This window comes from Melitaea cinxia, chromosome 12 (assembly GCF_905220565.1).
Source record: "Melitaea cinxia chromosome 12, ilMelCinx1.1, whole genome shotgun sequence".
NCBI lineage: Eukaryota > Metazoa > Arthropoda > Insecta > Lepidoptera > Nymphalidae > Melitaea > Melitaea cinxia.
The window spans coordinates 520791-537323 of NC_059405.1; the positions used below are offsets into that span (position 1 = coordinate 520791).

Sequence of the window (16533 nt, forward strand, 5' to 3'; positions counted from 1 at the left end):
TAAGGGTCACTTTGTTGTCCATCTGTCTGTCAAGACCCTTTTTCTTAAGAACGCGTAGAGGTAGCAAGCTGAAATTTATATCAAATAGTCAAGTCTACTGTCCCTTGGTGCTGTGAAAAAATCAAACTTCTAAGCCAATGCAATCAAAAGATACAGCCGTTTATGCTGCCAATTTTTGACACTTGCAATGGAATCAAAATCTACAGGATATTTCCCGTGAACTTAGAATCTTGGAATTTGGTACGAAGTAACGTCTTATAGCTCAGATAAAGGAAAACTTGCGAAAAGCACACATTTTTAATTGCATAATATAATAAGAATATTTTTAATAATTTTGTTTATACGGAACCCTCAGTGCGCGAGTCTGACTAGCACTTTGCCAGTTTCTTTAAATGTCATATATAATCTCATAACTTTTTACTGGGTTTGCTGACTTTGATTATTTTTTGATGATTCATCAATGACATATAGAGATGTGTGTATTATTTAGTCTAAGACATAGCTGTTGCCTCTGCAACGGTATCTGGTAGAGGTTTTCGCAGTGTTTCTGGAGTAGCGAGTGTAAGAACTGCAGCGGAGAGTGATGCGCAGCCGAACAGTGTCGTTGGTAAGGAATGCCACAAATCTCTCTGTAAAAGACAATAATAGTTAATAGGCTTTGGACCTAAAACATTAAATAAGAGTCACAACTAGTCATTGAAGTCGGCAAACGAAAATGATAGTCAGTAACTTTCAGATTGGCGCTGATTTGACTACAATATTTATGTGAAGAAATCCATTATTTCAGCCTATCACAGGCAACTGCTGGAGATAGGCCTCCACAAGTTCACGCCAAGAATAGCGTGAACTCATCTGTTTTGTCCATAGTCACCACGCTGGGTGGTAACCGCACCGGCTTTGTCGCACCGAAGACGCTGCTACCCGTCTTCGGCCTGTGTATGTTAAAGCCAGCAGATGGATGGTTATCCCGCCATCAGTCGGTGAATAAATTAAATACAGTAAATTGAAACTGAAAAGAAAAACAGATCATTTCACAAGACTTATAGATAGATCATTAGAAACAGCAACTAATTTATATGGTATTACTTGAATAAACAATAGTAAGGGTGTCTAATAGCAAAAAAATACCAAAAGTGGAGTAAGTGGAGCCAGCACTGTACCGACACGAGCCAGCATTGAACAAGTGCCCACTAAGGAACCCCGCGCCGATGTAGGCACGAGCTCTGATGTGTAGACATACACCGCGTTGAAACACGCCGATATTGACGTTTTTCCAATAAGGAACACGACGAGCGATGCAATTTTGTAATCTAAAATTTATAATATTTTTTAAATATTAAACAATATAAGTTTCTTCCAAGATTTGCTTTAAATTTTGCTTTGGATTGAATGAGGTGATAATTTTTATACATTGTCTAAAATTTAATCTTAGACTGAAAATATTGTGCCCTTTGGTCTACTGAGAAAGTACTTTCGATGATACTATTCGACATTTAAAACTTGGACACAAATACAAACATCAACAGCACTTTCGTATCGATAAACCCTATTATTAATTTGTACGATTTTATTTTTGTGTTATCCACACATTAAGTAATTCTGAACACTTTTTTAATATCATATCAAAAATCGACCGTTCCAGCGGGCTTCGAAAAAATTTCGATCTAGCTAGTACATCGTTCCATAGCTTAATTAGCTGGAGCACCGACACGGTTAGTCGGAGATGCAGGTTCGATCCCCGCTGGAACGGTCGATTTTTGATATGATATTAAAAAATGTTTAGAAACCCTATTATCATATTTAACATATTTAAGAAAAAAAGTCAGAAATTTATGTAGTTTACCGTCAAATCGTTTGCTAACTTTAATATTATGATGATAACTTAACCTTGTATGAAGCCGTTGGTTACACAACAAAGTCCACAAAATAGGAATCCCCAGAACAACGTCTTTTTCCTTCCAAATCTGTCCAAAGTTATCACAGCAATGATATCACCAGGTATGGTAGCAAAGGATGAGAGAGCAAAGTTAGCGTTCTTGTTCCCAGGGAGACTAACAGAGTTAATCATCAAACCGTAGTATACAAACGCTGCGGTAAACCACCACCAAGAACAAATCACCACTCTGTAATCAATGTTTCTTAATAAGGGCTTTAATAATAATAATACACTTTATTGTACACCAAAAACAGAAATAATACATAGCAATGAAAGAATTTTTTTAACAATATATTCATTAGGTACAAAAGGCTTTACATTAAAGAAAAAAAAAACAGTATTCGACTACACGAATACACTTGAAGATGAAGTTGATTATTACGATCGTAAATATTTATATTTTTACGTTCTGAAACAGATGAAAAATGTTCCATAACTGATGAAAGGTGTCTTTATTATATTTATCAAAACTTTATTGCACACAAAAAGAAGGATACAATTTAGAAACATTAGATACAAAATTGATATGTAGATAGTGTCTTCTTTTCTGCCAGACTTCTCAACGTGAAGGAACGTAGGTAACGCACTATGTACGTATAGATATACATACTACTGCTGTACAGCTGGTAGCTGTGCCTGCGACTTAGTCTGCGTCGAATTTAACAAAAAAATATTGTTGAGTTCGCAAAGTTACAACTTATTACATCAGCTATCTGCCGCTAAAAGTCCCATCAAAATCGGTCCAGCCGTTTCAGAGATTACCCGGAACAAAAAGACAGACAGACGGACAGACAGACAGACAAAAATTGTAAAAAATGTTATTTTGGTATATGTACCTGTATACGTCCTTATACATTTAGTAAAAAGCGGATATTTTAATATTACAAACAGACACTCCAATTTTATATATTTGTATTGATTTATAATGCCTCAAAAATTACCTTTTAAGTAGCGCAGTAGATGTGAAAAGTAATTTTACAGTAAACGTTTCTTTGTTCACAACATTCGTAGTCTTAGATTCAGTATTGATGTCATCAATTACTTTATCAGAAATCGCAAATTGATTCCAACGAGATATCTTCTGCAGTAATGCTAACGCTTCATAATTTTTGCCATTGATGAGCAACCAGCGCATACTTTCTTCTAGAAGATACGTGTAGAATAGGAATATAGGAACAGGACAGTAGATAATTAGAAGGAAATTTCGCCAATATGGAATATACCAAACTATCAAGTCCAATATTAGCTCCCCAACAGCTACTGATATACCGACTGCAGCAGCGCCTATAATTCTCTTGTCACTGCCGATGAGTTCCACGACTGTAAACGTAAATAGTACTAATTATTTATACAATATAATTGATATTTATAGAAGTTGGATTATTGGTTAAAAAACTACCCAACTACTGTTCTTTTGTTCACAATCCTTAAAACTAGCCAATCTATTTTATTGCCTAAACAAATAACAAATAGATAGAAAAAATATTTTAATCTTTTGCCGTTTCTATTAAAAATTGAATTCTATCAAATTTTATTTTTTATTCTTCTTTGTTCATGGAAGCAAACTCATTTTTATATGATATATGTTAACTGTTAGGTGTTGTAATATATTTACTACATAAGAGTTAGTAAGGAGCTTACTAAGTACAAAGCACGAAGTATAAGTCCCAGTGACAAGAACAGCTTCCAGAAACTCAATGCAGATGTAGGTGACGTAGCCATTTAAACCTGCCCCTGATAATGTCTTAAAGGCTCCCAAAGACAGACTTAGTCCACTTATTATGATGGCTTTACGACGACCAAACCTGCAAAAGACAGTAAATACCTACAAATATCCAAATAAGTACGAATATTATTGAGTTTTTATTATTTATTTAATGTATTTTATTTACTTATGAATATAAAAGTGTCTATAAATAATATTATAATATATATAATAGACTAGCTGAACCCGCAAACGTTGTTTTGCCATATATTTTATTAACCTTCTCAATCCTCCCCCCCCCCCCTATTAACTTAGGGGTATGAAAAATAGATGTTGGCCGATTCTCAGACCTACCTGATATGTACACAAAATTTCATAATATTTTATTAACCCTCCTAACCCCCCCTCCCTATTAATTTAGGAGTATGAAAAATAGATGTTCGATTCTCAGACCTACTCGATACGCACACAAAATTTCATGAGAATCGGTCAAGCCGTTTTGAAGGAGTTTAACTACAAACACCGCGACACGAGAATTTTATATATTAGATTTAATACGAATAAAAGACAACTCCGTCAATGAGCAGACGCCAGAGTACAAATACTTTAAAGAAAATCCTAAAAAGTTTGCGGCAACATTTTAAGTCTATAGAGATTTGATGCTTCAGCCTGTAACAAAACAAATGTTTGTCATGAGCGGACATCGAACACGCAACCGCAGACGCAACAGCCACAAACCAGTGCTGTGACCGTTGTGCCAACGCGTCGTCTATAGAGGTATAATAATAACTAAAGCAGTATATTACCTGTCTGAAATAAAACCCATAAGAGGCATGGAAATCAGGACTCCCAAGTTATGAACAGTGCCCACCAGGGTCCGCTTCCATTCTTGACACGCCAAACCAAACTGAATTTTTAAAAATACACAAATAGAACATTTTAGCATTGTTTAAAAAGTTAATTAAAATTAATTTAAAATTTTAATTAATTTTTAAAGTAAATTAAATTAATTTAAGTCTATAATAATTAGTTAAGTACCTCAGCAACAATAGAGTTATTTGTTTCATAAATCCATTCGTCGCAGTTTTCGTAATTGTTGATATCTTTAGTAATACAAGTGTTGTTTAAGACTGGTCGGGAGCAACGATAGTCTGTCACGTTGACTGGCCACCAGTTTGGAAGACCAGAAGATGCGTTTGCTAACTCACATTCTGGTACTGCACATCTGAAATAGTTGTTTAATTATTTATTATTACTAAAAGCAGCTTTTCGATGATAGAATACAGGTCGTAATGTGATTCGGTGGAACAAATACTGCACTTCAAACATTGGAGCAAACACTCCCACTTTCATAAGAAAGGGATAGGGCCTTACAAGCAGGTAGGCAAACAAGCGTATGGCTCACTATGGCAGATTATACTTATTTCCTGTGTGGTTACTACTACAGAATATAGCCACCCCCTCACTTCCCGTGGGTGTCAAGGCGACTAAAGGATAAGATCATAATAAAAAAACGATATCTATCTGGAATCCTGATAGATCTGTCTGGATCCAGATTCAGAAAATTGTAAATCCCTATGAAAATTTTGGAATCCCTGTTTCAAACACACAATAGTTTACAATAAGTTTCAATACAATCATCGTTTTTTAATTGGAATTTTCAGCAGGGAAGTTCTTATTTTTAATAATTATCTATTATCAATGTAGTAAATCGATTGAAATATTTTATCGATTATCCTGACGTGTCGCAGCGGCTTATAATAATATGCATAATATCCTCTTCGATAAGATTATTAGCAGAGCTATTTATTGCAAAATATCAAAATATATAAAATTTCCCCATCGTATTTAATTACGCGTAGTTTGAAAGTTGTCGTTAAATAATTGTGTCTATAATGTTATATACATGTTAATACAAATATATAAAATTGGAGTGTATGTTTGTAATAATAAAATAACCGCTTTTTACTAAATGCATATGGATATATACACGATACTTATACCAAAATAACGTTTTTTTACAATTTTTGTCTGTCTGTCTGACTGTTTGTTCTTGCTAATCTCTAAAACGGATGGGCCGATTTTGACGGGACTTTCACCGGCCGATAGCTGATGGCTGATAAGGGGTAACTTTTTTATTAAATTCCACGCGGACGAAGTAGTTACTTATAGCTATTTAATATTATTATATATAATACATAGCCCCAATGTATAATAATGTATGAACATCGATAGATAACAATTCATTTCTAACAGCTTTGAACAAAAAATAATTCGTTTTATTCATTTCTCATGTTAGGTTATTATTAATTTTTTTAAGTCACAAATATAGAATTAACTTAACAAGGTTATGTTGTTTGACGTAGAACGTGTGAACGTGTGTGTCTAACTGTAGTTTTGTGTGTTTATTTGAGATGCAATGAATATACCACTTTTATCGTGCTCGGAAATTTTGAAAAAAAACCAAGATGGCGGCGCCACAAATATGCCACAAAGGTTCGTACCCCTTTGTAAAATTTTGCATCAAATATGAAAATCTACATCCGTACTTCTGTATCATCAATATCTTGGCACGAATAATGTGTTTTTGCTATTAAATTATTTTTCATATAAATTTTAAATTTCTAAAAATGAATCCTAGCCAGATTTATCTACCCCGAAATCCCTTGCATACTAACTTTCATGAAAATCGTTTTTCCGAAATTCAGATTATATACAAGAATTACTCGTTAAATAGTATATAAGATATAGCCTATAATATAACTATATAGATTCTGTTGCAAAAAAGCCTTAATATTATCCGTATTTTTTTTAATAATTAATTAACAATCGTTCCGTGTGATTGCCGCGTAGCAGTGTGATCAGGATATCAATTTTATCACCACCACGGACGTGTACGCTCACATGCGTGTAGTCACTCCAATTAAAAAAAAATCTTGGTATATTAGTGTGATAGCCATCTAAAAAGTATATCACACAGTAATTAAATATCTTTATCGTTTGTTTTATTTAATGCATGACGTAAAAAAAATTGTAATTAAATATTATATTAGAATTAAGATCGTCTGAAATATTCTCAACATTTTTACCGACTTGTTAGGGAGGAGGTTACTCAATTCGACCGTATATATATATTTATGTATTTTCGGGATAACTTCGTCGTTTATGAACCGATTATGATAATTCTTTTTTTGTTGGAAAGGAGATATCCCTAGTGTGGTACAATGATAAGGAAACCAGGATCTGATGATGGGATCCCAGAGAAATCGAGGGAAACTCTCGAAAATCCGCATAACTTTTTACTGGGTGTACCGATTTTTCTTCGTTTGCCTGCAAGCACAATTATATTTTATTAATTTAATCGAAAGCTGATGTTTGTCATGTTGTCACATTTAAATTTCATCGAGATCTGATTACAACTTTTGGTGTAATCTTTGATAATGCGTATTTACTTGACTATTTTTTCGTCTACCTACGTTGTATTACTTGTCGATATAATTGAAATCGGTTTATTTTTCGTTTGCCTGCAAACACAATTATATATGATGCAAATGACATTAAATGCTTTATAAATATTTATTAAAACTAAAAAAAATCGATAAGTCTAACAAACGAGACTCATTGTATGTTTCATTTGCATCAAAATGAATTCTTTAAGTTAGTTTTTAAAAGTCAGTTCAGTTTTATCTTTTTCATTAATAGTACCTACGGTGCGATCGCTCGAGGTCTTGTCACTATTAAAATGTAAGTTATATGATCAATATATTTCAGAGCTATTTATTATTAGCTTTCGTTTGACATAGTGCTCTAGGAATATACCGGAAACAAACAATGGAAAGCGCGTTGAATTAAAATTAGGTATATATTATTTGTTTTGATTAATTATAGTTAAAAGTCCACTACCGATTCAGCGTGTAAATTGTACAGAGAAGAATCAGTAAGAAACTCTGCAGTTACTCTTTAAAGAAATATATGTTTTATGTTATATGTTACTATGAAATTTGTAAAATTTTGCATCAAATATGAAGATCTACATCCGCACTTCTTTATCATCAATATCTTGGCACGAATAATGTGTTTTTGCTATTAAATTATTTTTCATTTAAATTTTAAATTTATTTGCTAACAAAATGGATATTGTTATTTTTTTTTTATATCACTAGTTCGGCAAACAAGCTTACGGCTCACCTGATGGTAAGAGATTGCCGTAACTTATAGACGCCAGCAACACCACAGGCATCGCAAGCGCGTTGCCGACCGTCGGCCGACCCAATCCCCCTAGGAGCTCTGGTCACCTTACTCACCAACAGGAGGGCTGCTCCAGATTTTGAGCAGGAAATTCCTGCTGTGCTCTATCTCAGTTAATGTTATACACATACAATAAATAATTAAAGCAGGAAGGGACACTAAATGAGGTAGGGCACTGGGAGGAGATTGGGTTGGCAACGCGCTAGCGATAATTCTGGTGTTGCAGGCGTCTATAAGCTACGGTAATCGCTTACCATCAGGTGAACCGTACGTTTGTTTGCCGATATAGTTATCTCAAAGAAAATAAAAACACTACAAATATAATTTCAAGCTTCTACAATTTAGAAGGTTTAAATTTATGTTAAGTTCAAGTACCTGTAGTTGACAGCAGCCGCCGCGAACACAAAGTTGGTATTGCTCATCGCAGTGCATACCACTGGAATCAGAGCTAGGAAACTCTGCCAAACCTGGTACCTTCCAAACCCACTCACCAACTCCGACAAACTCTCGCCAATCGACACCTTTACCACTTCATCAACTTTTTTAAGTTCCATCCTTAATCTAAGTAAATTTATGGTTTCGAATTTCAGCAAAACACAATTATGCGTAGTGATACGCGATCGCAGTTTAAGTTATTGTTCGTTTGAGGATGGTAATGATGGTCAAGGGTAATCACATTATGGCTATTGTGACCATTGTATACAATACTATTGTGTTGGACAAATAACATACGATTTTCTGTTATTACTGTAAACTATTACTTAATCGTTGAGTCAAGTCAGATTTAAATTTATTTAGGCTATAGTTTTTTTATAGAAAGTCATCACTTAAGTCTATCGCAGTTTACTGCTGGACTCGACAAGTTCGCGCCATTTGTGTTTTGCCCATAGTAAGCACGCTGGGCAGGTGGGTTGGTGACTGGCTTTGTCGCACTTAATTCGCTGCTGTCCGTCTTCGGCCTGTTTCAAAGCCAGCAGTCCGATGGCTATCCCGCCATCGGTTGGCTTTATAAGTTCCAAGGTAGCAGTGGAACTGTGTTATCCCTTAGTCACCTCTTACGACATCCACAGTAAGAGAAGGGGTGGCTATATTCCTTACTGCCGTAGCCACACAGCAGAAGAAAGTCAGATAATGATATAAAATGAAGTGTTATGAAGTTAACAAGATGTTATTAGTTTCATTACTGTACCAAATTAAACACATTTAATTAGGCGCTAAAAATATAGCGCTGATAGTCGCGCGAAGTCGTCATTTAGTCCAAAATGATGGCAGGAAATCAAAACTTAAATGCGTAATCAGCTTTCATTTACCTTTAGTTTCTTATTAGCTATTGTAAGTTAAGAAATAGTAAGAAAGATCGAATATAAATTGATGAAAGTTATTTTAAAAAATCGCAAGTACAAACTGATTTAACAGTTATCAAAATTATTTTTCGTGTAGTCCATGACAGATAAATTGGACACACATGACATTTATAGCACTTTATGGTCGTTTTTAATCGCTTTCCGTGGTCGAATCTGGCAATTATTTGCAACCCAGTGTTACATGTTGAAAGATTTGGACCTTCACGATCTGATAAACATGTTTTCGCAACTTCAATTTTAAATATTTTTCCCGTTCTAAGTAAGAACGGAATCGCTGGCGCTAATTTATAAGTATTTGCCAGTTATTTGTTAAGCATGTAACTAAGGTAGGACACAGCATTTTGAGGCAAGGCATAGCATCATTGATGTAAGACATAGCAGGAAATATGTAGCTCAAAATTTAAAGCAGCCTGACTTGGAAATTACCTAAACCTTACAGGAGACCTTTGACCAGGAGGCTTTGGTGCGACAAAGCTAGCCCTGCTGTCACCAATCCGCCTGCGCAGCATGGGCAAAACACATAAGTTCACTCCAATTTTGTTTGAACTTGTGGAGGCCTATGTCCAGCAATGGACTGTATTAGGCTGAACTGATGATGATGATGATGACAGAAGACCACAGCTAACCAATACTGTCCTCGAGTAGCGTTTTGTTGTTTGTTTGAGGTAGGGTTAGCAACGCGCTTGCAAAGCTGCTGGTGTTGCAGGATAACTATTTACATAGGCACTTATTCTTAATATCTTAATAATTTTTGGCACTGTTTTTCTTTTAGAAGTCTTAGTTTCCACTCATTAGTCAAAATAAAACATTTTTGTTCGTTATCAAACAAAAAAACATACTTAAATTTAAATCGATAAATCGATATGTAACTAAATGAGAACATCGTCAACGTGGGTATTCGAAAGATAGGCATTTAAAAAAAAAACATTAAGTATAACAAGAAAACTAAATGGGATCACTTGACAAAAACCAGTTCTCGAATTTATTTTTTATTTATGAAATCTCTACAGCAGTCAACAGTTTTATTTCATTTGTCGACACGTGAACCGCTTGTCTTAGATTAAGATTGTCATACAAATTGCGGGATGGCATTTTTTCACTCACTCGTCTGTTTCTAAGGTAAGCATCTTGTAATACTACTGATATAGCTACATTTTTTTTTTCGATAAATATACTAAGAAATAATACATATATAAATAATACACCCAGACTCAGGCGGAAATTGAACCCACAACGCCCGGAGCAGAAAGTAGTACCACTACAAACTGCGCTGACATGACAGTAAAATTAATATTTAAGTAAATCGTAATTATCTTAAGATTTTTACGATTTACCTAATTACTGATATTATTATTAATCTGACGTAATTGTAATCTGAATATTTTTACTTGAGGGACCATAACCTACCAGCTAATACCGATTGCCGATAATTTGATAATACCGATAAAGCAGTTCTTAATAATAAATATGATCATATGTTATAATCAACTTTCATTATTTTGAAGGTAGCGTCACAAGACGCTACGCTCTATTGGAAAGGACTAAAAAAAATTAATGAAATGTCTGAAGATAACAATGAAGTCGGTGCATCGACAGAGAAACAACAGAATGGCATTAACGGCAAAAAAAGTAACGGCAGAAAAACAAGTGTTTACGAGAAACCCCTAGATCTTGATGATGTGCTGGTCAATGAGCTGGGGCAGTTCGGCTGGTTCCAGCTGCGCAATTTAGCCCTCGTGTCAATACCGATAATCATGTCTGCTTTTATGAGTGAATATATTTTTTCTGCGGCTACCGTACCATACAGGTAAAGAGCAAAGGTTTTAAAGTAAAATGGATGTAAGTTCATTATCTTTAAATTTGATTGCTTTTAAAAATATTACAAACTATAAATGATAATGTTTTGCGTCAAACACAAATGATAATATAATGTGTTAACGATAATGATATTGTGTTTCGTCTTTATTAAATGCTAATGAACCAATGAATTTATTGAATAAATGAAAAAATTTCAGATGTCGAATTCCAGAATGTGGCGAAGATGGAAAATCGAACGAATTTGAACCCGAATGGATTTTAAACGCCGTACCGGAGAGTAACTCAAGATTTGCTAGTTGTGAGAGATACGTTCCTTTAGGTGTCAATGGAACACTAAATTACTGTCCTTCAAGTATCTTCAACCAGTTGGAAAGGACTGGTTGCGATAGTTTTGTCTACGAAAGGGACAATACGGTTGTATATGAGGTGAGCGATTTTTAGAGCTTTGTGTGAATATTATTAAGTATAGAATATTTTGTTATTTCAATTCTATAGAATTAATAATTTCCTACGAAAACTTTTAATTTTTTTATTAGACATTTAACGAGGTAATTATTTGACGATACGTTTGGCGAGGGGTCAGCGGTAGCACTGGCACTGCACTTGCGTTCGTGGGTTAGATCCCCGCTCGTGATAAACATTTGTATTGACCATGTAGATGTTTGTCGTAATCTTGTTGTTTGTGCCTATGTATTATGTATTACGAGACCCCAACACAAGAGAACATCAACCAGGGAGTAGTTGAGTGGCAGACGTTTATATATTTCTTTACTTTATTTTAGTTCGATCTTGGATGTCAGGAGTGGATGCGCGCATTATCCGGAACTCTAAACAGTGTCGGGACATTGCTAGTGTTGCCAATCACTGGCTACATTTCCGACCGTTTCGGTCGCAAAGTGGCTCTCATAATTAACGTTTTCAACGTAGGTCTCTTTGGTCTGATCCGTGCCTTCTCCGTTAACTACCCCATGTACATGGTACTGCAACTGGTACAAACAACCCTTGGAGCGGGAACATACAGTTCTGCATATATATTCGGTAAATCATATTCTATTAAATTTTGCTACAACTATCAACTACAAATTTTACAAATGATTGCTTGTTACAAATATAACCAAGCCATTTTTGCTGATCGAATACATTTTAGGTCACATGTAGAATTATTTGTTTAATTGTAGCTACTGAACTTGTTGGTCCAAAATATCGTGTAGCAACAAGTGCTACATGCTCTTCGATGTTCGCTATTGGACAAATAGTACTCGGAGGAGTAGCCTGGCTGGTAGCACCTTGGCGATACATGAATATGGTGATTCACATCCCCTGTTTCCTAATTATCATCTACTATTGGGTTTTGAGTGAGAGTGTCAGGTGGCTCCTTTCCAAGGGGAAGTACAATGAAGCACAAAAAGTTTTGGAGACTGTGGCCAGAGTCAACAAAACGCAAATAAGTGAGAAAAGTATGGAAGCATTGATATCTACGTCAAAAAATTCCACTGTAGCATCTAAAGTAAGTGAAAGTTTATGAACCATTGTATAGCCATTTTATACGTAGGCATTGACCATTGTACCACTCTTTCATATTTGTGACTAAAGCTCCCGTAACATTGACGGCCGCGAAGTGACGTAGCGAGCTTAACTCGCGCGCGGGGCACAATACCTTTATAGCCCTCTCCAAAAAACATATAATATATCCAGCAATTTTTTGTTTTGTGCAACGTTTGGTGCCGCTTTGTGAGTAGCGCCCAGTGAATGATGCGCCCCCCGCTCACTACGCCACTGCGGCTACGGTATCGGTTTCTACTCGGCACAGCTGTTGATTGTTGTTTGTTTATTTTGGCACTTATCTTACGTGAAGTAAAACGGAAATCAAGTTATAGATCAACCTGCCCCTGTAGGAAAGCCAAGGCTTTTGTCCACTTGTGGGTCATTTAAAGACCCTTTTAGCTGTCAATAGCTATTTGGATGTATGCCTAAAATTTCTATTTAAAAATTCTACAAATACTTTGTTTTATTTAGTATTAAACATTTTACTATTATATCTCAGGAGCTACTAGACCATTTAAAAAAAAAATCTTTCAGTGTTGAGTAGCCCATTTATCGAGAAAGGCTTTATATCATCACTCTAAGACTAATAGAAGTCGAGCACCAATGAAGAATGTTTCAAAATTGGGGTTTTCTTTTTTCTTTCGAGAGCTTCCACTGTGTACGCTACGTAAACAATAGTTTCAAAAAAAGGGCGTAACCCATATTAATACAAAAATCAGTTAAAATAATATTTTTGTAATGTCAACATGTTGCTCAACAATTATACCAGTGCAAATATTGTACGTACATACAAACTTTTCCTAATCTTAATTTACACAAATATTAGTATCGTTATAAAGATTAATAATTTTGGGAACTTACGTATGTTTTAATAAGACAGCTTATCTTCATTTTATCTCTTAGTAGCCATTGAAATTCCGCAATAAGCGGGTAATGTTCTGTTAATAACATACAGTCATAAAGAGATTAGTAAAAGATAAACGATATTAACTATGTCGTAAAGGAGATTGTAAAATTAATATTGTCGCGTTTGATTAGTTGATTTTGAAAAATTAGTAAATGAAAGACAATTTGTTGACATTTGCCGACATAGATCACACCCACATCACACACATTCATAACTTATAAATTAAAATGTGTGTGTGCGTAATATGAAATTCACGCGTGCCTTAAAATAATAACGAAATAAATAAAATCTAAATTTATATTCACTTAAAGAACAAAAATTTTCCTTGAAATATTTCAGCCAAAGTTTTCATTACCATCGCTTCATACAAAAAGGACATCTCAACGAGACAAGGAAGTCTTGTCTTATAATAATAGTTTTGTTTATATGTTTCAGGTCGAAAAACCCGGGTTGTTTCAAAGTATCATACGTTCCCCCACCTTACTCCGTCGAGTGTGCACGACTCCGATCTGGTGGATCACCACGACATTCGTCTACTACGGCCTGTCCATCAACTCGACCAGCCTCTCTGACACCATGCACCTCAACTTTATCTTAACTGCTGCTATTGAAATTCCTGGCTTGATCACAGCAGTTCTTGTACTTAACAGAATTGGTAGAAAGGCGACCCTCTCTGCTGGGTTCTTCTTCAGCGCCCTCTGTAACATAATATTTGTCTTTATCTCTAACGGTTAGTATATATGTTTATGTATGTGTGCGTGAGTGTATGTGTCGATTTTGATAATTCGTTTTTTAATCGAAAGTTGATGCTTCCCCTGTAGTTCCACTTAAATTTGTCGCGATCTGACGAATACTTTTTGAGTTATCCCTAATAATGCGGATTAGGGTCAGTGTAAATAGCAGAGCAAAAATAGTAGATTATTAAATAAGGGGATAAAGCAGTGTCTTCTGTCGCGGGTGACGATTTAAATCGCGAGCGTAACGAAGGACTCGAGGTTTACTCCCAAGCGTAGCGAGGGTGTTAAAAACTTAAATCACGACCGAAGCGAAGGATTTAAGACGAGTCCTGAGTGTAGCGAGGGATTTAAGTTCACCCAAGACTAAGACAGCTTTATCACCGAGGAAAATACTTTTCGTACCATTTGCGAAAAAATTAACACAATAATAATATGAGATAAGCATTTATTAAAAATAATGACAATTAAAAGTAAAAGCTAACATTCGAAACATTGGTCCAATTATTGATAGAGAGAGTTACATTTGTTTGGTACATTTATTGTTGATGAGTTGATTTGAGTATTTCTCTGTTCTTGCGTCTGAGGAACTTGCGTTTCATCGTATAAATTTCGGTAAGTATTCCAAATTTAAATCACACTCTCCCCCTAGAGGATGAATGAAATTCAGTACAATTTTCTCTCCCTGTTTTTAACAGATTAAAAATGACTATTGTTATGTTCGCTTTTTGTGGCATAGAATGTCACTTTTTTGAGCAAGTGGTACGAAAAAAAAAAATTTTAATGTGTATTTTAAAATATGTCACCTATTTGAGATCATTATTAGAACTACTTGAAATAAGTATGATACTTCAAAAACTTTATGCATTTTATAACCTTAAGTGCTAATCATTAATGCATCAATAGGTAAGTATTATAATGAATCGAGGTAGGTTACAGGAAATTTCCTGCTCAAAATATGGAGCAGCTCGACTGGGGTAGTACCTCGACCTTACAGAAGATCACAGCTAAATAATACCGCTTTCAAGCAGTGTTGTGTTACTGTTGGTGATTAAGGTGACCAGAACTCCTGGAGAGCATTGGGAATAGGGTCGGCAACGCGTTTGCGATGCTTCTGGTGTTGCAAACGTCTATAAGCTACGGTAATTGTTTACCATCAGGTGAGCCGTATGCTTGTTTGCCGACCAAGTTACATAAAAAATACCTTAGAGTTATGTGGCTGCCACGATTACTATAGGCAGTAATGATCGTTTGATTTCCAAAAAGTTTAAACTTTGGTTATTGGATGGATTAGATACATAATTCGCTACATTGAATTACCAAAATAATTAAAAATATCTCAATTTTTCTTTTAGATTTGTATGTTCTTCGTCTGATAATATTCTTGCTGGGCAAATTTGGAATCTCGGCGGTGATGACTTCGGTGTACCTGTTCACCTCCGAACTGTATCCCACTGAGTATCGTCACAGTTGTCTCGCCTTCTCGTCGATGATTGGTCGCATTGGATCTATCACGGCACCTCTCACTCCTGTACTGGTAAGTTTAATTCAGAAAGTATAAATTCAGCTTCCGAAAAAATTAAGCGAGTCTTCCGATCGGTTATGTAAAATAGTAAAATCTACCTATTATCATTGTTTATCTGTATTAGTTTAGTAAATCTTATATAATAATTGCTGTCAGGTTTTTACGAGATTATATGATTACGGATTTACGTAAAATAACTAATAAGCTATCCTGACATTTAACAACATAAACTGTTTCATCCAACGTAAAGTTGTAACTTGACAATCATGAATTGTAACGATAGAATAAATAAATTCCTGTACCAGATCTATTAAAATGATAAAGCATTTATTTTTAGACGGAGTACTGGCATGGAATACCATCAATGTTATTCGGCGGTATGGGTATTCTGTCTGGTCTGCTAGTCCTCACACAGCCTGAAACATTGGGCACCAAAATGCCAGACACAATAGCTGAAGCTGAAGCTCTCGGGAAGAAGAAAAACCCTGAAGAATTGAAATGATTCACTTATTTATTGATCTGTATTTTTTTTTAAGATAGTATAATCGTTTTTTATTGTATAATATATAAACTTGAAAATATTGGTTTACTTACGTACATAAAAATTGAGACGTAACATAAGGATTGTAAAAATAAGCAATTCTTAAAAAAAGTCGCCTAAATATGACCTTAAAATATCTATTCAAACGCATGTCGTATATCATATTGTAGGTAATATCATTATCATCATCATCATCATTACAGCCTATAA

The 16533-nt window shown here is 35.0% G+C and overlaps 2 protein-coding genes across 2 annotated transcripts; one reads left to right on the forward strand and one right to left on the reverse strand.

Moving 5' to 3' along the window:
* Positions 1-470: 470 nt before the first annotated feature.
* LOC123658609 (organic cation transporter protein-like) lies at positions 471-8443 on the reverse strand. The gene is made up of 8 exons (XM_045593978.1): positions 8265-8443; positions 4680-4866; positions 4448-4548; positions 3578-3741; positions 2878-3256; positions 1888-2123; positions 1129-1310; positions 471-629 (listed from the first exon to the last, which is right to left on the reverse strand). Exons 1-8 carry the CDS (start codon positions 8441-8443, stop codon positions 492-494), a joined length of 1566 nt encoding a protein of 521 aa, XP_045449934.1. The 3' UTR covers positions 471-491.
* A 2369-nt stretch (positions 8444-10812) lies between these two features.
* Positions 10813-16398, forward strand: LOC123658610 (organic cation transporter protein-like). Its single transcript, XM_045593979.1, has 7 exons — positions 10813-11060; positions 11269-11497; positions 11854-12109; positions 12250-12578; positions 13959-14253; positions 15613-15794; positions 16120-16398. Exons 1-7 carry the CDS (start codon positions 10813-10815, stop codon positions 16282-16284), a joined length of 1704 nt encoding a protein of 567 aa, XP_045449935.1. The 3' UTR covers positions 16285-16398.
* Positions 16399-16533: the final 135 nt, after the last annotated feature.